Source organism: Furipterus horrens, unplaced genomic scaffold (genome assembly GCF_987537825.1).
Source record: "Furipterus horrens unplaced genomic scaffold, mFurHor1.1.pri manual_scaffold_15, whole genome shotgun sequence".
Taxonomy (NCBI): Eukaryota; Metazoa; Chordata; class Mammalia; order Chiroptera; family Furipteridae; genus Furipterus; species Furipterus horrens.
In genome coordinates this window covers 6,948,400-6,972,241 of record NW_028327185.1, presented here as the reverse complement: position 1 = coordinate 6,972,241, position 23,842 = coordinate 6,948,400, and the positions used below count along the sequence as shown (strand labels likewise).

The 23,842-nt window shown below is 49.1% G+C and overlaps 1 protein-coding gene across 3 annotated transcripts in view; it reads right to left on the bottom strand.

Annotated features, from left to right (window-relative positions):
- The window catches only part of TGFB2 (transforming growth factor beta 2), a 62,201-nt gene that overhangs the window by 35,790 nt on the left and 2,569 nt on the right, over positions 1 to 23,842 (bottom strand). For 2 of the 3 annotated variants that reach the window (XM_090263321.1, XM_090263323.1), the window contains exon 2: positions 11,382 to 11,465. The exons of the other annotated variant lie outside the window; for it this stretch is intronic. In XM_090263321.1, coding sequence (XP_090119447.1) covers positions 11,382 to 11,465 — 84 coding nt within the window. The remainder of the gene's footprint in view (positions 1 to 11,381; positions 11,466 to 23,842) is intronic. 3 annotated transcript variants of the gene reach the window in all.

The window sequence follows — 23,842 nt, the reverse complement described above, 5'->3', positions numbered from 1 at the left end:
CTGCACATGCACCACTCACTCTTCCCTAAGCCCCTCCGTGTAAGAAGAAGAAAGGAAAAACACTGCAGCATGCATAATGAATTACAATTGAGGAGGGGCGAGCTCTTGGGGGGACCCCCAATTTCAGGGTTCGTGTCACAGAGGCTGCAGGGAGGAGCCAGAGGGCTGGCAGTGAGAGACAGAGGTCTGTACTCGGGAAGGCCCCTGGGGACCTCAGACTGCATCCTTAGGAGGCATCAATTCTGTATACCCTTGGCATTGGGCAGTTTCTCCCCACCCACAGCCCCCCAAGCAACGGGACAGGACTGGGTTGCCAGGGGTCAGGAGGGGGACAAGCTCTGCAGTCTGGGGACAGGCAATCAGCACAAGGGCAGGGCCGGGGCTCCTTGGGCTTGAAGAAGCCTAAGTCTCCCTGAATAGGACGCCTAAGAGGAGAAGGAGCCCTGAACTGGACAAGTCGCCCTGCTGACTTAGGGGTGGTGGCGGTGAGGAGCGATGTCCTTGACGTTCCCCGCGCTTGCGGGTGGGGTTTATCGATCGCAGTTGCGTGGGAAGAGACATGACTCAGGCCCGTGTAAAGCGCTGGGTCCTAATGGGATTGCAATGAGTGCGACGGTCATGAACTGTGCTGTGGAGTGGGAAGAGCTTGCTAGTAACGTGGACGTTATCTGCTTCTGTCCTTTCCCAGCTGAGGAAGAGGTACGTGAGGGATCATGTCTCTGAAAAATTGGTTTCATTAACCAACCTCCTTGCCTTTGACCTTCCATTGTCCTTTAGTTGTAAATATCACTCAGTGATTTTTTAATTATTATTCTGCTTGGGTACAGTAGTTAGTTTACAAATGGGTCTCCACAAATACGCTATAAGCTACTTGAGGGCAGTATACGTAATTATAACAATAAAAAGAATAAAAGTAACAAAAGCTGGTTTGCTGGTTTTGAGGGGCATACCATGTGTCACGTAAGCACTGGAATGATCCCACTCTGGTGGAAGGTAAGAAACTGAGGCTTAAAGAGGGAATGTGGCCCTCCTTGGCCGGGTAGCTCAGTTGGTTAGAGCATCATCCCAGTACACCAAGGTTGCAGGTTTGATCCCCGGTCAGGGCACCTACAAGAATCAACCAATGAGTGTATAAATAAGTGGAACAACCAATGAATTGTTTCGCTCCCTCCCTTTCTCTCTCTCTCTCTAATCAATAAATGTTTTTTAAAAGGGGGGGAGGGACACGAGCCCAATCCAATGTTATGTAACTGGAGACAGTGGGGCCTCTGTCCTACCTGGGTGTGTAGCCCCAGGGACTCCCGGGGCTGTCCGTGCTGTGCCCCCCAGGAAGGGACCCATCCCTACCTGCTTCACTTTCTCTCCACCTGTGTGATTCAGGTGGAGAGAAAGCCATTGAGGCAATATATGTCCAGTGGATATTTACTGAGTTAAACAGAATACAACAAAAATTCCCACATCATTGTTTTCAGGGACAACCCAGGCAGGGCTTCATTGCAGAAATAGTTACTGACACAGCTAGTATTTTTAGGCAAGTTCAGAGAGTTTTCAGCCCTCCTGGATAAGACAGGGAAGGTCATGCCACCTTATTTACTTCCACCAATTTTTAAACACGATCTCTGGTATTACTTTCCTCTTACAGAAATTGGTACCACTTTTAATTTTTTTCCTGGACTTCAAAAAAAAAAAAAAAATAGCACTTGCTTTATCTCAGTGTAAGTCAGTCAACCTGATCCTAAAAACATTGGGTTGGATTTGTGGCTTTCTGTGGCTCTCAAAAGAGAAAAGCCTTTAAGTGAAGGAATGAAGGAATAAGCGAGTTTATTCAGCGCCTACCATATACAAGGCACTTTTGTGTATTAGATCATTTCTTTTCTTAAAGTGCCATCAAGAAGTAGGCTTTAAAAAATTAACTCCCATTTTAGAGAGGAGAAAAATAAGGGTCCGAGAGGGTGGCTGCCGTGCCCAGGGCTGCCCCAGTGGGCTCTGGCCGGCTCTGCTTTATGCGGAGCCTGTATTTTCTCGCTTCTGTATCAGAGACTAAGTGTCACAGTCAGAGTCATCTTTGGCTCGTGTGTGAGTCACTTTCTTGGCTTATCAACGGTAGGTTGGGATCAAAAACACCAAATGTTGACATCTTCGCCAAGTTGAAAGAAAGGGACCACCATCTGCTATAACAAAGCAAAAGAAACAGAAAGGCCCATTATATGAACTCGTCTGTCTAGACAGATGACTAAACGGGGTCCCTCCAGGGTTAGACTTGAATTTCCTCCATTCAGCCTGTTGGATACTTAGCAATAAAAAAAAAGTTGCTTAAAGGCTGTAGTACTAATCCAACCCCTCCTACACGACCCAGAGAGTCGTTTAAAAATCATTTTGGTACAGCCTGCCTGTGTTAAGAGTTTCAGGCAGAAGTAAGATTGAAACAAGAAGAGCCCTGGAAATCCGGGCACTGTCTGCCTAAAGACCCAGGAACACGGGCCTCAATGTCCCTTTATAACTCCAGTGACAGCAGCTTGAACTCACAGAGGGAGCAGGGTCTAATTCAGGCATGTCCACAGGATTCCCTGTGGCAAGATGGGTCAGAGTTGGGCTTCTCCTTCCCACCGGCTGACCAATACCTTCTCTCCTGCTCCTCAGATGCCCTGGGGACTTTGAACTTTTCCTAAGTCATCCTGTGAAAAATGCTACCAAGAGTGAAAAGTCAGTAGCCTTCAATGAAAGTCAGAAACAGGCCGATGATAAAAAAGGTTCTTATAAAGGCTATTTATATTGCTCTGCTTAGTGTACAGGAGGTGCCCCTGGGGAGGCATTTGGGAGTCGGCCTCCTGGAGAAACTGGGGGCAAGCTAATGGGTGAAGCCCCCTCTCATTACCCCAAGTGTCCTTAGCAATATACGAAGCACTGCTTTTATGATGGTCCCTGTCTGCAAAATTCATTCTCGCCTTCATTTAACAAATATTTATTGGGTACCTGCATCATTTCTTCATAAGTATCGGGGCAGGTAGGACCACCGGGAACTGAAGGTGGGATTTCCTAGGGTTTCATTAGGGTTTTGTACTGCACACATCAGGGATCGCCCCGCCCAGACAAGAGAATCCCTGTCCGAACGCACCGGACTTCCTATACATCCACCTCAGAAGAACCCATCTCCACCCAAATGAGGGACGCAGAGGGCAGAGGTGAGCGTGGCTTAGAAGCCCCTGTGCAAGGGCAATGCCAGCAGCTGAGGCCTGGGGCTCTGCCAGCAGCCCGGGCCTTTCATCGGTTTGTAGGAAAAGAAACACTGAATTTAAAGAAGAGAAACAAAGACACCCAAACACCGTATCCAAATATTTCCCCCCTCTTTCAGGAAGGAAGAACTTCCTAATAGTCCAGGTTGGCAATTTTCGACCTGGTCCAGCTCATGGTGCCCAATGACTAGTGACTGGAGTCCTGCGGGTCACCTGTAAATATACTCTTTGCCAATCTGACAAGAAAACTGTAGAATTTGGATTCATTCCCACCAGATGGCTACGGTGTTGGCTGTTCTCATATCTTCAATCCGACACTAGGGCAGCAGTTCTCAACCTGTGGGTCGCAGCCCATTTGGGGGTCGAACGACATTTTCACAGGGGTCCCCTAAGACCATCGGAAAACACGTATATAATCACATATTGTTTTTGTGATTAATCACTATGCTTTAATTATAGTCAATTTGTAACCATGAAAATACATCCTGCATATCGGATATGTACATGACAATTCATAACAGTAGCAGAATTACAGTTATGAAGTAGCAACGAAAATAATATTATGGGTGGGGGTCACCGCAACATGAGGAGCTGTATTAAAGGGTCGCGGCATTAGGAAGGTTGAGAACCCCTGGTCTCAGGGAAAAGAGGTCACTGTCCCTGACTAAATAGTCAGGTATTGCATGTTTTAAAAATTCTTGCTGCGCACTGGTTGAACATTGCTAACCTAGGGACATATTCTTTTCACTCTGTGGCCTCTCCTTTTCTGATTCTCAAGCTTTCAGCCAAAATGTTCTTATTTATATTAAAGTTCATCATCTTAGGAGGAGCCTACCAAGTTCTGACGCTGCCACTGACTAGCCGTGTGACTCTGGGAAAATTACATGATCTCTATGAGCCGTGGTTTTCTTACCCATAAAACTGCCAATGATTGATAGTGTTTACCGTGTAGGGCTAATATGGAGGTTAGCATATAATGTAATATAAGTATTCAATAACTGATGGCTCACACTATCATCGTTCACTTGGTTCCTAAAGACAGAATCCATGCCTTTCCATTCATCAGCACTCCCACCCATGCACGAGCCTCTGCTTTATGAACAAACTCACTCAGATTACAACATGTAGAGCTAAACCAAAAAACACATCAGTTTTAGCAAACGCTACGGAAGCACCCCCCAAACAGAGGTTCTCCACTCTGGCTGCACATTAGAATCACCCGGGGAGCTTTTTTATACTAAACATGCCAGCCCCCCTCCAGACCAGCTGAGCCAGACCTTCTAAAGGTGACCCCAGCTTATTCTGATGCACCCCGAGGTTGGAGTCTCTGGCCTGCAGCTACCAAACAGAGACCACAGCCCTGACGGTCAGCGCTTCCAACAGAGGACCAGCGCGCTCTGCTACCTGCGGGCCACGGCCAAGTCTTCGCCACGGCACCGGCGTACCTAGAAGGTTTGCTGTTCTTGGTGCCTCCTGTTTAGTTTCTGGAAACCAGGCTGCTCTCTCCCTAACAATAACGGCAGACGAAACAGTCGTGGAAGCCGCCGTGGCTGCAGGTGCCCAGGGAGCTGCCCTCCCCGGCTCCTCACTATGGACAATGGACGAGGTAAATGGCAGCTTTGGGAAAACAAGCCGCACAGCCCAGGAAAATAAAGAAGCCACCCCCGCGGTGGACGTGAACGCAGACAAGTCAGCTCCACTTCAGAGCAAAGACACAATCCAACCGCATATTAGAAAAATGTGGTCTGACCGTTGCGATTTCAGAAGGATCCAAAACCAATTTAGACTCCGGTCGGGGGACAAAGTTCACATTCAGCAGAACAACTCCCGGAGTTGCAGGATACGCACGCAGCACAACAGGGCGATTCAGAAACACAGCTGTCCTGCCCTGTCCTGCCCTGTGCACAACAATGCTTCCATTTTCCCTGCTCTTTCCCGCCGCCGATCCCCAAGAGCAGGATGCGGAATCTCGGCATCTGCTGCTGCTAAGAATAGGCCGTGGAAGGGATTATGAACTCTGCGAGCACCAAGCATGCTCAGCGGCCATCGGCGCGGATGGATGGCTGTCACTGTGCTGGAGTCACGCAGGAGACAGCCCATGCCGGCCAGGGTTACTCTCCAGTTTACTCACTGGACAGAGCGGAAGGAGCACGGGTCTACGCAATCTACAGATAGGTCTATGTCAGGAGACCCAGGTTCGGGTTAGATAGGATTCTAGAGAAGCACATGGCACACGATGTTTAAATCATTACACTGGCGTGGAACTCGCACAGAAAGGTATGACATAGGAAGGTCACGCTCTTATTTGCTCCCAGCAAACAGTTAAGCACTATAGACTTAAAATCTCATGCGGGCTTAGCCTGGATCCTTACTGTCCCCTCAGCCTGGGTCCCAGAATGAAGATGTCATAGAGCCGTGCCACAGCAAACCCCCACTGCACAGAGCAGCAGTGAGAGTTCCATCTTTGTGGGAGGCCAGAGCGCTGAAGCCAAGAGTTCCAGGCAGTGACCCTGGGCTTGTAAACTAATGTTATATTCCACACAGTCCCACGATACCGCAGCACATCACGGCAGAATGGACGGTACATGCGACAGGTCAATTATATCTTCTGAATGTATCCACGAATCCTTGACAGGACAACCGTGCCCTGTTCTCCAGCCTCAGTATTTCCAAGTGGGTCTCCTGTAGGAGCACATCAGTTTCTACAAAGACTACACTACGTCCTTCTGCTGTTCGTGGTCCATCAAGCGGGCAGTCATGCCAGCTCGCAGGGGGAGAGAGCAACACAAAAGGGCAAACTTTCTCCTCCCAGAAAACATAAGCAGCTTCCCATGGCTGCTGGGTGATTGCCAAACTGCAATTTCAACAGTCATCTTTCAAGCAGCAAATATCACCTCCCCCAAGAAGCCTTCCTTGACCTCACTAGACCAAAGTAAGCAATTCTTCTGACCTCTCAGCACCTTCCTTGTAATCAACCACACGGTGTTGGCTTCTTGGTTTTGTTTGTCTGCTTTGGTGCCCTGACCTCCTCACTAGGTTGCAGGTTCCTGCAAACAGAGTCTATGCGATATTCCTCCACCTACCGGCACCTGGCGCAGCCCCTGGCAATCAGCACTGTAGACTCACTAGACTTCTCTTGTCCAGATGGATGAAGGAATGATATCAACTTCCCAGGGTAAAGCCTTGATGTTCAAAACTTAAAAATTAGAAAGCCAACTCTGGTCCAACAGAAATGTTTTTTGACTGATAAGAGACATAGTTGTGCAAATTCCTTGGCTTATGACCTCATTTCAAAATTTAGGCAAAGGCACTAAGCGCAGCTGGACAGATCCAAAGACCTTGCTAAGCCCAACTCTACATCACACAGGGAAAGGCGGTCTGTCATTCTCCTAGGCCAATGGGTGGTCACCTACCCGTGTGGTGCCCTGTGTCCCTGGCCAACGAGGCGCAGATGGCTGAGCCTGGCCATTACAGCAAGCACAGACTCCAACAGCTGTCATTCCACACTTGTGAGCACAAGATGGGAGACCCAAAAGGCTCTTTTCATAGACAGAAGGGTGCAAAGATAGTTTCTTTCCAGAAAAAAAGGGGGTGGGTTTCCAATAATTCTGTAGTATTCTACACACAGAAGCCATGGTTGTCTAGCATTCAAATTATTTGCTAGAGAACGAACTCAGGACAAGTGAGGTCTGTTGGAGATTCTTGGTCAAGTCCAGTTGCCCCTGGAAACACAGCTGCAAAGTGCCTCTCCGGGTATCACAAAGATACCTGGGCTTCCTGCTGTTACCTTGCTCCCTCTCCCTGGGCACTAACTCTTCTCTATTTAACAGCCTTGGGAACTCCTTGGTTAAAACCACCCTCCTCCCCATTTCACCAAAGGATAGGTCTCAGACTTTACAACAGCTTTCCATAATGATTTCTATAACCTCGTCTCTCAGGATGCTTCTGCTAACCCTGAACATGTCAGCCACAGCACCAGCTGTCCCTTCTGCCAGAAACGCTCTTCCCTACATAGTCCAGGCTGTCCTCTGACCTCCTTCAAGTCTCTGCTCAAATGCCACCTTCCTAGAGATCTTCCAGGCCAGCTCATTTAACATTGCAAATCATCTCCCATCCCCCAACCCAGCTCTACGGTTCTCCCCCATAACAGTGACCAAATTCTACCATTCTTAATCGTATTGTCTCTCTTCCTCCTCCAGAATGTGAAGCTCCCCGAGGGCCAAGTTTCTGGCTGTTTTACACACGGAGAGTATCATCAGTGCCCAGACTGGTGCCTAACACATAGCAGACACTCCATAAATACTACTGAATGAACTAATCTATCACAAGCATGTCTTCTCTTCCCCTCTGTCTTCCCACGAGCTCTGCCTACAATTGACATTTATCTTAAAAAGCTATGTTTGTAGTTAATTTAGACATCTTTTCACTGAAGGCTTGTTGGGCAGCAGAAGTAAATCCATCCATCATTCTTCTCATATTTCAGTAGCCACGTGGGTTGCTTGGTGATACAGGCCATGTGGAAGAGGATATTTCTCTAATAGTTTGATGGCCAAAAACACCAGCGTAGTTACAGAACATCCATACTAGATGGTTGAATTCGAAACACTGGATGGTCCCCAAATAGCATCAGAAAAACAGGGGATACACAGTTGCACAAAGAAAATACCAAGTAATTTATCGTTAACTTTTCTCCTGAAGAGCTGGGTCCGGTTTTTCACCTGCTCTGAGCCTCTGGCGGAGAAAACCACTATCTGGAAAGCGAAAGCTGTAGTTACTCAGAGCAGAGCTTGGCCGAGGCAGCGGAGTTTACATTCCACTGTTGGCTAGATCCTCACCCCACGGAATGTCCCAGAACGAGGTTCAGGCCGTGGAGTGGGCGGCTGTGCTTCGACCGAACACCACCTCAGGGAGTGAAACGTTATCCACTGGCTTGCACGTTATATGATACGTGTCACTTAGACTAGACGTTGGTTTTGCAAATCTGCTCCCTCCAGCATGGCCCAGTTGAAGGCCCCGGAGTGGGGGAACTTACTCCCATGCATAACTTCCAAACTAGCCACCCAGCCTCCCTGCCAGTGAGTGAGTTAATTCCACGCACTTGCTGTCTCCTCTGGGGTGACATGAGCGACTAACCAGTCTGCCTCGCTATCTGCACGCATCTGGGAACACGCACCGTCCAGGGTGAAAACGTGGCCGTGCTGTGAATTCAGGGCCCCGCGCTCGCAAGACCAGCTGATGAAACAGAGTCCCGGCTGGGGGCCACCCTGGACAGGTCTGTCCAACACGAGGCAGCCCGTCGGCAGAGCAGCAGCAAACTCGAGTGACGGGGGAGGTACTGGCAGTGCCACTCGGACATGCAGGGCCCTCGGCTCCGCCTGGCCCGGCCCGCTGTCCTGCAGGTCTGCGATGGGCCAGGGACTCGCGCCCCATGACCCCTCCCGCTTGCAGAACCCTTAAATCTTCCCCAAGCCGCTTAAAGCCTTTTGCTCAGCAAATACTTGGAAAACAAACAAACAAACAAACAAACAACAAACAAAACCCCACAAACCTGAAATGACTTTCACGGCTTTAAACCCATCCACACACACAGACTCCTGCTGGTCTTACCTTCTGGATTTGTGTGGTGTATGAGAGAAACTCAGGCAGACTAACCTCATCCTAACCAATATTTGGGGTGGGGGTGTGGGGGAGGATAGTGACTTTAAAAAAAGAAGAATGACTTAGCAGCCCCGTGGCCTCTGAGGGGCAAGAGCGATCTCCCCTGGCAGAGGGTTTTCTGGAAGGCTGCAGAGCCCCGGGCCCATCACGGGGCAGAACAGTCCCGTCAGCTACGCCCAGGCCGGAGCGAGGGAGGAACCAGAGGCGCCGCAGGCCCTCATCCCGCCAGCCGCTCCCCATGTCTCCTTGGAACGGAGATGGGGTTCACGCAAGGCGACCGGGATGGCCCTGGAGCTGCTTGGCAGGGCCGGCCTCCACTGCGCACGGAGAAATTCACCCTGACCCTGGCTGGGTGCCGCCTGGCATCAGCTCACTTACATTTTTACTCAATTACTATTTCTAAGAACAGAGACAAAAAAAAAAAAAAACCAGAATTGCGGAGCCCCACCGCTGGGCAGTCTCACATGGAAGGTCTGGGGGGGGGTCGGCAGGATTTCCCACAGGCCTGGACACGGGGTGCGGTGGGAGCCCCCCAACCACCCCATGGAGGGAAGTCCGTCCACATGCGGCCTCCTCCGGTCCCCTCTGCCCCCCACCCCCCCACCAGACACTCCTGATCCCCCAGACTTCCTGGAACAGGGTGGGTTTCCAGTGTTTTCTCACCAAGGAAAGAGGGATGCTTGCAGCCCCTGAAATGACCCAAAGTAACCCCAGGTGAGACGTGTCTGAGACGCAAAACCACGCAGAGAACCGGGGTGGGCCCATCCGTGTGTTTGCTATGGGAGGGGGCGGGGGAGAGGAAATCAATGCAAAGTAGAGGGTAAGAAAATTATAAAACTGAGGGACAGGACTGCAAAGGGAAAGCAAAAGGAAGATGCAAAAAAAAAAAAAAAAAAAAAAAAGTCTGGGGTCTGGGCAGTGTGGTCCAGAGCAGGAGGCCGGACCTGAATTCGGACCTTGGCTCGGCCGCCAGCTAGCTGGGTGAGCGAGGGCCAGGCACGTGCCTCCCCAAGCCGCAGCTTCCTGTCCCCCTGGCCCCTCCCGGCCGACCAACCGCGTGGGAAGGACCAGGAGGACGCGCGTTAAGTGACAGGGACAGGGAGGGTGTTCAACAACCTTCCCCTTCTCTCCCTCCCTCCCCTGGGCTTTTCCAGAAAGCTACTAGGAGGGGAAACAAAACCAAACCAAAAACATCAGACAATTAACTTCTTGGTTCAGACAGCGAAATAAAATACACATTTCGAGATTGACTATAAAATAAAATAGATCTCACAAAAGAGAACTTTAAAAGCGTGGATGACCCCTTTCATCCTTTTTATTCCCACGCCGGCTTCTAGCTAGCCACTCCAAGGCTTTCCAGACTGAAGTAAATGTGGAATCTCAACAGAAGCAGTGCTTTTTGAGGAAACCCCAGTTTAGGCCACTGTAAATAAACCATTTTATTCCTCGATTCCTGAGAAGCAGGGGGAAGCAGGATCAATTACAGAGCAGGTGGGGCCAGAGAATCAGACATCTCTAGGGTAATAAAAAACATTTCTTTTGTCCTATCTGGGACCTTTGCCCACGTGGAGATTCAATATAATCCAAACCTTCTCAGGGCCTCAAAAATTCCGAGTGAACCCAGTGCCCGGATCAGAGGCCCACTTCCGCTCTTTCTGGGCTCAGCCCATGGATGACTTGGGCCACTGAGTTCTTCAGCGTCAGGGACATCTAAACCCTGTTCCTGGTGGTTTTCTCTTAGCCCAGCATATAGTAGGCGCTCCATAAATGCCGGCTGAACTAATGAGTGCTCCAAAGCAGAGTGAGGCCTCTGGCTTCGGTACCCCCCAGCCTGGCACGTGGCTCTGGCTCTCAGGGTCGGGGCTAAGTGGTGTGAGCGTGTGGCCAGGGTCCAGGCCCAGTCAGCTGGAGTCTTGACCCCACAACAACCCATTTTCTCATGCACCCCAGAAATGATAACATCAAGGTCACAAATAATGACATCAACATAACACTCCCCCAAGCCTCCCTTTAGAGCTTCCAAGGAGAGAAAAAAAAAAATCTCCTTATTTCCTTCTCATTAATTGGGCAACTACTACGTACCAGGAATAAGGAAATAGATACAAATAAGATACAAAAAAAAAATAAAAAAAAAAGGGAGGCCCTTTGGCCTTTGGGCCATACGGTTCAGCCCTCCAGGGAGTATTCTCCATGGGGGTGGGAAGACCAATATTTCAAGTCACTCTGTAACCCCGAGGACACATCTCGCATACACCCCACAACCCATCCTGTCACATACACCAATCAAGTCATCCCGTGATTTCAAAGCTACTCATGAGCGTTTCTCACATAAACTAGGACAGTCAGGGGCACCTCTGTGACGGGTCAGCGGCAAGGCTGCGTTCCAGAGTTGCGCTGTGCCCCTGACCGGCTCCCCACCGGCGACAAACACCACAGAGAAAGGCAATATCACTGCGTCAAATGAGGTATAAAGCAGACAAGAGTACTCACCAAGGTACCCACAGAGCACCTGGGACTGTCTGGAGCACAAGCTGCCCACTGAGCCAGAGGGTGTTGTAACAACTGGGCAGACAGCTAGGAGTTTTAAAAAGCACAGTCATTAGCTATTTTACTGAGCAGACGCCTTGCACAGAGCTATACAAAGATTCAAAGTCGAAGAGGAACTCAATGAACGTTCTTATCATTCTCCCCCAGGAATATAAGGGCCTTGATACTCGGGGCCTGGGGACTCGTCACGACAAATCTACAGGTGGCTTCTGGATTCTGGTCCCAGATTTCTGGCACCCCTTAACCAGAAGCCAGACTCCTGAATTCATTTTCCCCTTTAACATGGTATAGTGTTAAAATAACAATGTATAATTTATACACCGAAATGTTAAAATAAATACCTTGACTTCTACTAAAGATGAACAGGGAAGGCCTTGACCTCCTTTGACAAAAGGCAGCCTACCTATTAAGCATAAAGGTCTGGTTTTCATTTGGTTGGCCTCGGTTTGGGGTTTCTTAAAATCACCTGTCACCATTTCTCACCCGCATGTGAAAGCTCCTTCTCGAGCGAGTCAGAAACAGAAGTGCATGTTGGTCTGGGGCTGCGGAGCTCCCGCTGAAACATTTAGGGCTCCTTGGATGGGACAGAACATATCTTCCATCATCATGATTACATCCTGAGGTTTGGCCCTTCACTCCCTTTCAAGTAACAGCAGCTAGATCTTGCGTTCGCCCACCATATTCTTGTTCGAAAATTATACCACAAAATGGAAGAGCCGGCACTGCTCAGTGTTCCAAGGCTGCTGGGGTCACCGATAAAGTTGATTATAAATATAAGATTTTTGCCTGAGAAGATGTGGATGGAAAACCCTGTTCTGTCGCTGATGTCCTGTGAACCTTAGGGCGAGTTCCCTGACGTGCTCTGGCCCCAGTTTCTATCAATGAAGTGGACATAACACAACCCTGGAGGGTTATTAGAAGATTGAAATGAGATGATATTTTAAAGAGAGACTGACAAAGAGAATATAATCAAAGGCTGCAACACATTAGTTACCTAACTTAGAGGACAGAAGAATCCCTGACTGCCCTGCAGGCCTGGCTGGATAGGCTTCTGTCCTGCCGGCACGAACTGAGCGCCTGTCCAGGCACCCGCCCTGCCTTCTAGAAATAGCCCCGTTGCTATTGGGACCTGACCCAAAGACTTCTTCTGACAAAGACCCTGCCCCTATGGATTCCCCTCACATGTTTCTTCCAGATCTGTCCCTCTTACCTCTCAGATTTAAAATAGGTCGGAAAGACTCCTTCTAACCCCTGTAACTTACCGTTGCCTGCATTTGGCCCACTAACAAGATCTCAGTGACATGTTTTCTCACCCGTGGGGATCATACCTCCCCGTAGGAACCCTCTCTAGTGGAGACATGGGACCCTGGATGACCCACACCCGGGTTTCTGTGACACACTGCTGTCGCGTGTGCTAGGGGACACCTGCGCACAGGTGCTCACCAATGAGCAATCCTGCTGTTTGTTTTTAGAGCCTTCCCCGCAGTCTCCCAGGGAGAAGATTCCCTCAGCTAACCAGTCAGCAAGGACAGGAAGCTGCGCTGGGCACACATGGGTTGTCACAGGATTAGCACGTCAAAGTCTTCTCACTCATATCTGCCCTCCAAAAAGACAGGCTGAAAGGCATCTTCCATAAAAAACACAGTTATCAGCCGTAGACTTTTTCTCCCGACTACGGCCCTGTGCATTTCTTGGGGGGACTGAACTCCTTTTCCTAGGAAACACCAGCACCTTCTTCAGGCCAGTGGATGTTGTGGGACAATGCTATGAATGGGATTCAGATCCTTGAACTTGTCCCGGGTCACCACGGTCAAAGGAATGTGCAGGAACAAGGCAAGGCTGCTATTGTCATTTGCAATTTCCAACAAGCAGGCTTCAGGTGGGCACCTCTGGTTGCCTTTCTCTCTGCTCTAAATCTACCCTCTTGAAATCCTCTCTTTCTTTCTATCATCTATCGTTGTTCATCTGTTTGTTTTTAAAGCAGACCAAAGGATGGGGTGCTCTGGGGACAATCCAGTGCTTCAGAAGTGAAAACCATGAACTGGAAGGATATATAAGTGATGCAAATAGTGATTATTTAAGTTAAAGAAAGCCATTCTTAGTTTAAAAGAAAATCAATTTTCAGCAGTCTATGGGACTGAAGTGGCCCTGTGGGCTTTGCATGTATGTAAAATGCTTTTTAAAACGGAAAATCGTAGGAAAAATCTGAGCCATTAATAGTCTTAGAGAAATAGCACTTTGTAGAAGTACCTGGGTACTCAGTAATTCCTAATGGGGGCCTATGTGGCTCACAGCAGTGGTAAGATAGTAAATTAAAGTAATTTACAAGATAATGAAAAGACAGTGAAGCCCTGGCTGGGTAGCTCCGTTGATTAGAGCATCGTCCCAATATGCCGAGGTGGTGGGTTCAATCTCTGGTCAGAGAATCTACAGGAACCAATCAATGAATGCTTGGATGAGTGGAACAACAAATCAATCTCTCTCTCTCTCTCTCACTCTCTCTCTCTCTCAAATCAATTAATAGAAATAGAGAAAAGACAATGAAGTTGACTGTAATAGCACTGGGGTCACATGTGTCTATGATGACCAAACTACACTAAAGCACAAGAGAAGGACCCAGTGTCTCCATGGTGTCTTTCTGAATTATCTGCCTAAGAATCACCTGGCCTGCATGTCTGGAGCCACCTTAAAATGACCGGACAAAAATCTGGATGGAGGGGAGGGGACAGAGGTTTGGGAACCGGCATGGGTAGTAAGCAGCACAGAGGATTCTCTGCCTGGTAAAATTCGAGAACCACTGGCCCGTCACCAGATCTCACTTGACCTCAAAGGAACCCAACCGAGTGGATCGAGGGCCCTTTGCTGTGAGTCAGCAGAGGTTCTGCGTGGTGTGAAAGTGTCCATAAGATAAAGATACGGTCGGTCTTGTTGTGATCGCTCCTTAAGCAGAAGTCAATGTCATTGGAAATGCTCCTGACCTCCATGTTCTCCCGCCTCCCCCACCCCCACACGAACACCTCTCTGGTGATGACAGTAATTCCACAAGCAGAATTTTTCTTGTCGACACTATAGTACACGGGATTTTGACTCAGAATTCCCAGCAAACTGCTAACCCCAATGCCTAGGGGTCACCGTGGCTCAAGACCCACCTTCTAAAATCTGAGCACTAGCACCGAAGACTTAATGCAATTAGACACGATGCAATGCACATCGTTTCATCACTGATGGTGATGTTTTCTGGCAGTGGTATTCTTCTGAAATCTCGCTCTCTCCAGGACAAACTAGCACCGGTCCTCTCACTCTGTGCAGGAGAAAAGCACCAGGTCATGCACAGACCTGGCCATGACCACCATTAATGCACTTAACGACCTAAGGCTTAATCCTGGGAGGAGGTACAAAGAAAGGACTAAGTCATTATTCAAATCGATGTGATTTTTTTTTAATCCTCACCGGAAGACATTTTTCATTGCTGAGAGAGAGAGAGAGAGAGAGAGAGAGAGAGAGGGAGGGAGAAGGAGAGAGAAGAGCATCAATGTGAGAGAGAGATATCAGTTGGCTGCCTTCCTGTACGCGTGTCCTGACTGGGGATCGAACCTGCAACCTGGGCACATGCCCTGACCAGTAATCAAACCTGTGGCCCTTCGGTCTGTGGGACAATGTTCCAAACCAACTGAGCCACACCAGCCAGGGCTCGCTATGATTTTTTACCAGATATATCAAAGACTGCCAGTGCTGTTTCAGAACCTAAGGTGAAGCCATAATTAAGCTTTGTTTCTGCTCAGCAACTTCCGGGGAAAAGTCAGGCGTCCCGGCTCCAATCTGTCTCCCACGCCTTAACTCCCAGCCCCCCGCATGTCAAGCCAAGAGCCTGCAGGTGAAAACATTTCCCCACAGAGACCCCGACAGACCTTTACCAAATCATCCACCTTCTGCAAAGAAACGGACTCAGTCTGGGATACTTCTTCTCCTTCTGAAGTAGACTCAGAATAAGCAATTCATCTTTTTTTTTTTTTTTTGGCGTTTTTCAGCTGACAACCTAATTCTAAGAGTTTATGATAAAGAAATGCAACTCCAAAGGTATAGTCGGTAAGATGTCAAAGTGGAAGTGAAAACGAGATTAAGTCAATGAATGGAAAGGAAAATTAGCGACCAAGTAAGAATAAGGCCCCGAATGGGAAGAACGATAAAGCTACTGTTCCGTGTGGCAGAGGGAGAACGAACTTAGTCTGAGCAGCGCTGACTTAACAATACTGACATGAACCCTAAACTTAAAAATTAAGTTATATTTCCCAGGAAATTCCGATTTAGAATTTGGCAACAAGAGGGTAGTGCTCTTCAAAATGCATTAATAAATGCTGTATTTCTTAAGTTTGCCCAGGGGATCTGCGGTCACGTCGGCGTCTCTCTCGAAAACAACGTTCGTATTCTCGCTCACAAGATGAAGTGACGGCTAAGGACGCTCACGGCAGCCCGGAGTCACGAATGAGGAGGCAGTCGTGAGCTGGCCGGTTAAGGCGGGCGTGGCATTTGTCGGTGCGGTGCTGGCTAGACCAGAAGAGCCAACGTCTAGCTCACGACACTTCTCCTTTCCTTTCAGGAGGCTGGAAAGCTGCGACAGCGTTTCCTGAAACGGCTGCACGCTGACCTCAGAAATGGCCTGGTGCGTGGTGACCCACAGGGGGCCGCGGGAGGGCCCGAGGGAGGGGGGACATCGCCCTGTGAACGAGCTAGTGTGACAAGCTCGTGTGACAGCGAACAGCTGCCCGGGGAGGTGGGGAAGGCGCCTGAGCTACTCCCAGAAGGTCAGGGCCTCGTATCCAGGGAGCTTCCTCCACGTGCCCAACGAGGGGCGTTGCAGCTGAAGAAACACGTGAGACCCGCATTTCTGGCTTACAGGCAGGGACGCACCCACGCGCTCGTTTGAGAGAATGCGGGCGTCCTGCCCCCCACCCCCCAGAATGGTTCTCTCAGCACCGCAGGCCTCCCCCATCCAACCTGCTGAGCCCAGGAAACTAGGTTCCTCTCCGGCAGCAACGCCTCCTCCCTCCGGTGAGGGGCTCGGGCGGGGCGCCCCCTGCCCCAGAGGACGCCTGGCACTGCTGACAACCACCCCGGGCCCTGGGGCTCCGCCTCTCCCGCATCGCCCCCAAGCTGCCATGTCCCCCGCCACCCCTTTGCTGCGACCCCAGCCGCCCTCTCCCTTCCCCCACCCCCTCCCCCAGCTTCCTCTTCCAGACGTCTGCTAGTATCTTTTTTTCTTTTTACGAGTGACCTGACAGCGAAGAAACTGCCATGACTGGCTGGCGCTAGGCTCTGGAGATGAGACGAGGGTCTTCCCAAGTCCCGCAGGGCCTGCCCTGCCTCAGCCCAGACTCCAGTGCCCTGGCTTCCTCCCGAGCAGAGCTCACCGGGGCTGCCCCGGGCTCAGGAGCGCGTTGCCCAGAAGCACCCCATGCGTGTGAGAACCGGGGAAAACGTGCACCATGTCCTCTGCTGGAGTTCAGGTTTGATGTCCCAGGAAGGGAGAGAGGCGACTCATTCCGAGGGGTCAGTGAAAACAACTTAACCGTTTCCCCCTGAAAACGTATAAACCCTTTGAAACAGCTGGTAACATCCCGAGATGTCCAAAAATAAAAAAGTAAAATGGAAATGGATTCACTGAGCATCCACAGCAAGACGCCTTTGCTGGGAGGAATCGCCAATGTGGGCTTCTGGCTTTGGTTCCGCAGGTGGGTCATGCCCGCTGGCAGCTCTCAAAGTTTACTAGCCAGAAAAGTTTTGGGAACACAGCGATCGGGCCTCCACGTCATTTTATTTTCTCTGTGATTCTAGGACAGAGCCCTGGACAACGTGCACATGGACCGCTATTCTTTTATTCCACAAACACGTATGTGATTCCATGGCTCTTATGTATCTTTCATATTTTAATATTACCAAAAGCCCAACGCTCTTCTCATCAGTGGCCTGTTATCATTAATTGGCAATGATCTTTCTTTCTTAGGGGCATATAAAATAATGGCGCATCTTAAAGTCAAGGGCGTTTGAGGCTCAGTGAGTGACAGCTGCCATGCAAAGCAGGCCTACTAAGCTCCAGAGGCAGCTGCACCGGGCACTTCTCTGCCCCTGTCATTGTCAGATCTTTACAGCCCCAGGGCGCAGGTGTTCTCTTCTTCATCTCTACAAGGGCAGAAACTGAGGCCAGGTGCGACCCAGCCACAATATCCACAATGGCAGAGCCAAGTCCGGAGCTGGGCAGGAAGCAGCTTCAGTGTCGATGAGGCGGCTGTAATAACTTTCCGTGAGAGTGCCGAGTTCCGAATCCGAGCAGGACCACATTTCCACAACTGCCATCGCTGGGTCCAAGGAGGTCCGACTCCTTGTCTCTGATGTCACCTCTTCCCTGTCAGCCTCTGAGATTCCCTTTTCCTTATTCTCCTTCATTTGCTTATCAGGTCTGTCTGTCCGCACTCTGTGCTCAGCCCACTGCACGACCCTGCCTCCCCAAATAAATCCAGTCTCCGAAACAGACAAGATGAATCCCCTATCAATCAAATTTATCAACACTCAGGGGAAGAAAATGGTTGCCACTCAAGACTAAGACCAAGAGACTGGATAAATCACACATTTTTTTTGGTCAACCAAATGCAGAGGCAAAGGCTGGATGTGCTGGAGGGAGGAGAAAAGGCCCAGGGTTGGATGTCAGGCTGTAGGGAAAGAATGGAGAGCTTTGGGGGACGTGCTTGCTTGCAGCAGAGGAGAGGCACCACTGGTTCATGGACGTGCCACGTCCTTTGGCAGAAGGGCAGGAAACGCAGGCTCTCCATTCCCTGGTCTCTGTCCTAGGGCCCCTGTTACCTGTGGGAACTAAAAGCCTTCCTCTCAGCAAGGCATCACTGATAGGAACAGAGATATCTATCGCCTTACGTGCCATGGGGCACATGACAATATGGACCCGATCAGGGTGCTTATAAGGATTAGATAAGTACATGCATGTAAAATATTCAACACTGTGCGTGGCACGTAGTAGATACGCAACAGAGGTTAGCTCTCATCATCATCATCATTACCATCCTTTTCATAATTATCTGTGAGGATGGGAAGAGGACCTGTAGGGTCAGGCTGAGCCTCGCTGCCTTTCACGTAGTAGTGACATAACCCAGTCACGGTTCCCTGACAATGAAGGAGAGCAGCGCTTCATCTCCACCCACCTCCTGGTCCTGAGGCTCGGAATTCATCAGTCTTCCTCCGGGCGCTTCCATCTGACTGTCTAAGGAAACGCTCGTTCATTTAGCAAGCATTTGCCGAGCAAACACGATGCGCTCGTTTCCCTAAGAGGACAGGTAAGCCCGAGCCCACTCCTGTTCTGAGGCAGCTCACAAACCAAGGAAGAAGACAGGTCAGAACACAGCTGGATGTTTCCAGCGGCAAAAGAAAAGAGGCTGCGTTAGAGACGGATATCAGCGCCGTGAGGGCGCAGAAGAAGAGCTTGTGAAATAGGACTCAGAAAAGGAAAGGTTTCATAAGCAGGTGGCAACTGATTCAACCTCAAAGGATGCTTACGGGTGTTAAAAGATGGATCTCCAAGTGGAAGAAATGGCATAAATAAATAAAGGCCCACGGCCACGAAAATAAGCTGCTCATTTGGGTAAAGGCAGAGAGGGTGATGTGGGTGGAGTGTAGTTTTCAAGCAGAGATTTAGTGAGAGGTGGGGCTGAGCAAGGAGGAGGGGCCAGACCCTGAAAAGTCTTGCAGTTATCGAAGACATTTGCAGGCTTACCTAAGAAGGCTAAATTCTCAAGGGCTTCTTAGCTGTCTAGATAGAGCCAGACATGGTGGCTTACCAGCCCTGCCACTCTCTGTTCCCAGCCCCTTACGTGGCAAAGGTCCCCTGAGGAACAATCTGAATGAGCGAGGGAAATTGATCCATTGAGTGGAACCTACAAGGAGAAGAATGAGATGAAGTTCCCAAGACATCCCAGGCTAGTGGGAGTGGATTCTAGAACATCCATTTTAAGTCACATTTTAATATGTCTAAAATCTCTCTCTCCATACCTCATAATCAATAGCACCCAGTGCGTTGTCAGTGATATGCCCTTAGCGGCACATAAAATAACGGTGCATCTTAAAATCCAGGGTGTTGGAGATGCACTGAATTACAGCTGCCGTGCAAAGCGGGCCTCCCAAGTGCCAGAGACGGCGCTAAGGGCTGTGTACCTGCCATCCTCAGTCCTTTTACAACCCTGGAAAGCAGGACTCGGCTTCATCTTCGCAAGGGAAGCGACTCAGGGCGGCTTACCGCCGCCCATGCAGATCCTCCCGCTGCCGAAGGACAAGAAGCAATTTGGAGATGGTGCAGAAGAGGCCAAGGGGCTGCTGTGGGCGGTGTCAAGGCCACCGAGCCAGCCCAGGAAGGAGGGTGGTGTTCACGCTGGGGTACAATTCAACACGCACTTCCAGAGATGAGAGGCTCGGAAAGGAACAAACCGAGGACAACGACGGCCCCCACCGGGCGTCGCGGCACGGACGCGCACGCCTCAAGTTTCCCCGGAACTCGGGGCAGAAGCGCGCTTTGCCAGTGAAGCAAACCCATCAAAGACTCCCTCGCACATCATTCCATTTGCAATAGCCGGAAAGCAGAATTTCAAGGTCAGAAAATGATCTTGGTTTGAAGAAGACTGAGAAAAAGCACACCCTAAGGTTTCAAAATGACAATGGAAACATCTTTGTGCCTCCGGCCAGAGGCACATCTCACGGAGCTACTCAGGATCTGCAAACGGGAACCCACCCTCCAGCCGCAGCAGGGCTTCCTAAGGAGAGCGAGCACCTCGGGCCAAGTCCAAGTTCTCTCTCCAGCATCCTCCAGGACCGGAAATGCTACCTCAAGGCAAACGGAGGGCGCTGTTTCCAGGCTCTTTCATGCAGTCTCTTTGCATACAGCTCACCTCCCTACTAAACCCACAAAGGGGAGTGGCAGCGTGGGGAAGGCGGGGTCGGCCCAGAGCCCAAATCTATGGCTGGCCTGCAGATCTCTCCTGGGGCCCGAGTCCTCCACTAACCCTGAAGAAATGCCACCTCAAGTGTGTTGCCGTCTCTGGGCGAAGGCTTGGGAGCCCAGGGACCTCCTCGGTCCTAACCCAGATTTGACAGCGAATCAACAGTGAGTCATTAGCCCTTTTTTCACGTCTCTGTGTCCTCTAGGAATGCTGATCTGTCATTTTTTCGTTTTTTTATTCAAAGGGTGCTGGGACTAAGTTTCATCTGCTTTTGCACCAGGGAGAAGTCATCACGCAAAGGTGCAGCTCCTGAAGTCGACCCCAGGGGCCGCTGTGGAGACACAGGGGCTTCAGGTCCCTCTGGGAGGTCAAGGGGTCCCCACCTGCACCCCTCTACTGCCCAGCCCAGGCTCCAGGGCGGTGGGGGGCCCTCAGGAGAGGCTTGAAGCAGGCTTGCCTTGCTGGACAACAAAGACTGCCCGGCTGCCTCAGTTATAAACAGTATATTCCTTTGAGGGCTCTTCCTAGTCCTTCCTTGAAAAGTAAAGGAAAGAAGAGAGGAGTTCCTGACAGAGGATGTGGCCTAAGTTAAAGGCACCACAGTTAGGCACTAGTTAGTACAAGCAATGATGCAGGAAAGATGCAAGAATTAAAGCTGGCCTGTCGTTTATTAATAACTCAGTCATTGTGCAAGTCTTTGATCTCTCTCTCTCTGTTTCTCTGTCTCTCTCTGTTTCTCCTTCTCCCACACTCCCACACAGAGAACCTTAAAAAATGAAATCTCTGAACGTTCAGCAAAAATACTACCATGTTCCAGCAACTGCTAAGATTTTCCTTCACTGGGCAATTGGCCCACAGGCCGGCAATCTGTGCACAGAAAGACATACCCATGAATAGAATCTGAAGTCTCGTTTCCCCCAAACATAGTGCTATTGGGACTCATCCCATGCCCCACAATTTCTCTTGGAAAATTACAGGGGAACTAGAAAAGGACATTGTTGGATATTAAGTGTTTAACGTTCACGTGAAACAATGACAAAAGAAACCTCACTGTGATGTTTGGGGCTGTATATTTTAGTTTATCTAATTCAATACGATAGAATAAACCAACATGATTCGTTACTTTCTTTGGTTGCCTGGCTTGGAGAATCCACTCTTCATGAACATGTATTGCTTATTTGCTTGGCAAGGAAAATCCAAGATAATTTCTCAACGCCTCTTTGTTCTGACTAACATCACACATTGTTGCTGACTGAAGTTACGGATGGGCGGGGCCGTGCCTTTCCTTGGGTTAAATGAATGGGAAGCTTGGATGCCTCTCATTTAGATGTTTTAGGATCATTTAAAAAAGCATACACTATACAAAATGGTCGAAATCATACTCTTACTTAATTAACATAACTAACTGATTATCTTTCTATTCACTGCTCTCATTTTAAGGTCCCCTTGATCATAAAGATATTTTATTTTTAGGTGATTACTTACAAAATGGTACTCCTAGCAGAATTCAGTAACCCCAAACAACTAGTGGGATCATCAGGGCCTCTCAGCATGGACGCCATCCACAGGACACTTCGGGCTGGCTAATTCTTTGCTATGGGGAGGTGGGGTGGGGGAGGCAGCTGTCCTGTGCATTCTAGGGTGAGTAGCAACATCTCTGGCCTCTACCCACTAAATGTCTATAGCCCCTCTCCACTCTCAGTCAGGACAACCAGAAGTGTCTCAGGATATTGTCAAATGTACCCCGAGACTGGTGTGTGTGTGTGTGTGTGTGTGTGTGAAGTCACCACAGTTAGAATCACAACAAGTGCCTGATCTGTCACTGTGAAAAAGGGAGAGGAAAGACAGAAAATGGAACTTTGGGTTTCTTTCAGGTTTTGACTGCCCCAGTCTCTACAGATGGCAGTGGCCAATTCTTTGACACCTTGTCTGGTTCAGGAAGTTCCTCTCGCTAAATTTCTAAAGCCTTGTGCAATGTCTTTTGAATGGGTGTGTCTTGAACTTCAAACGGATTGTCAAAAGAACAAGAAATCCACCAGTTCCCACTAGGTAAACTATCGGGAAACCGAACACAGCTCCACTCTGAGCCTCAAACTAACAGCATGTGAAAAGATCAATATGAATAAATTCAAAACTAATCATACTCCTTCTTTAAATGTTGACACAGTATTATTTATATCCCATAAATACCTTTCTTGACTAAAATTCATCCTAGGAGATTGGCAACTGGCCAGTTCTATTCATATTTACTGTATTTATATAGTACGCTGGGCCAAGGATAATATTTAAGACAAAATATGCCTGAAGGCATATATAATATCTCTTATATTTTTACTTTTAAATATCCACATTGCTAAAAATATTTTGTCTGAGCTGTATAAAATGTCCCACAAAGGACTATCAGCAATCCATAATGATATATAGCTCATTGAGTATAATTAGAGCATATTTGTAATATTTGAGCTGCAGTCACTCCCTGAACACTAATAAGCTGGTGGTAAAAAATGAACCAGTGATCTTTCCCATGCCTTCGGCCCCGAGGCTTATGACCCTCCCCCAAGTCACTGCATGGCATGACAGCTGCCCCCACCCTGCCCCCCAGAGCTACTGCTGAGGTCCTGGGGGCGGGGGGAGCTTGGTATACAAGCTGGTGCTCTCCTTTCAATTTGCTCTTTAAAAAATATGGTGGAGTGATTTTCTCTTTTCTTCCTTTTTTTTTTTTTTTTTTTTTTTTTGGAAGGGTTTACTATACTCCAGTATAACTAGAAAGTGCTGGAAAATCAGTTAACCTACTTTTCTATAAAATTGTCCCCAGCCCTCGCACAGTGAGATCGCGTCTGCTGTTAATATGGTTTTCTGCTCCTAAACTTCCACACACAAGCCAGGCTTTAAGAAGCCTGTATTTTTGTATGAAAGCTGATAGTACATACTTTTTACACTGGACTTGTTAGAAGTTTTAATTTATTGGGTGGCTGGGGGCGGAGGAGGGAAGAATATCCATATGCTTATCTTAGATGCCATCTTCTGAAATCCTAACACTGGGAGGATTTTTCCAGTTCGGTGATGACCATGAACCTGGGTCAGATCATCAGCCCTCTCTCTGCACAGAAATACACTAGAAAGAACAAAGCCTGAGCAGCCTCTTGGGTAACTTACTCTCTCCACACCTATCTAATGACGACTTCAGACCTCCTCAGTTAAAAAGTGCTGGCAACTCATTAGCGATTCTGCAGGTAAACACCCTAGAGGGATGGCGTGTTCAGGTTCTCTACCACATACTTGTTTGTCTGCCCAAATACCAGCAGAACGTGTGCACGTGCTGGAGAAAGCAAACTGACTCAACCCCTGTCCGGTCTCGGTGGTTTTGGACTAATTACAATGAATCTTTCTTGCCTCATATCTCCTTGGCTC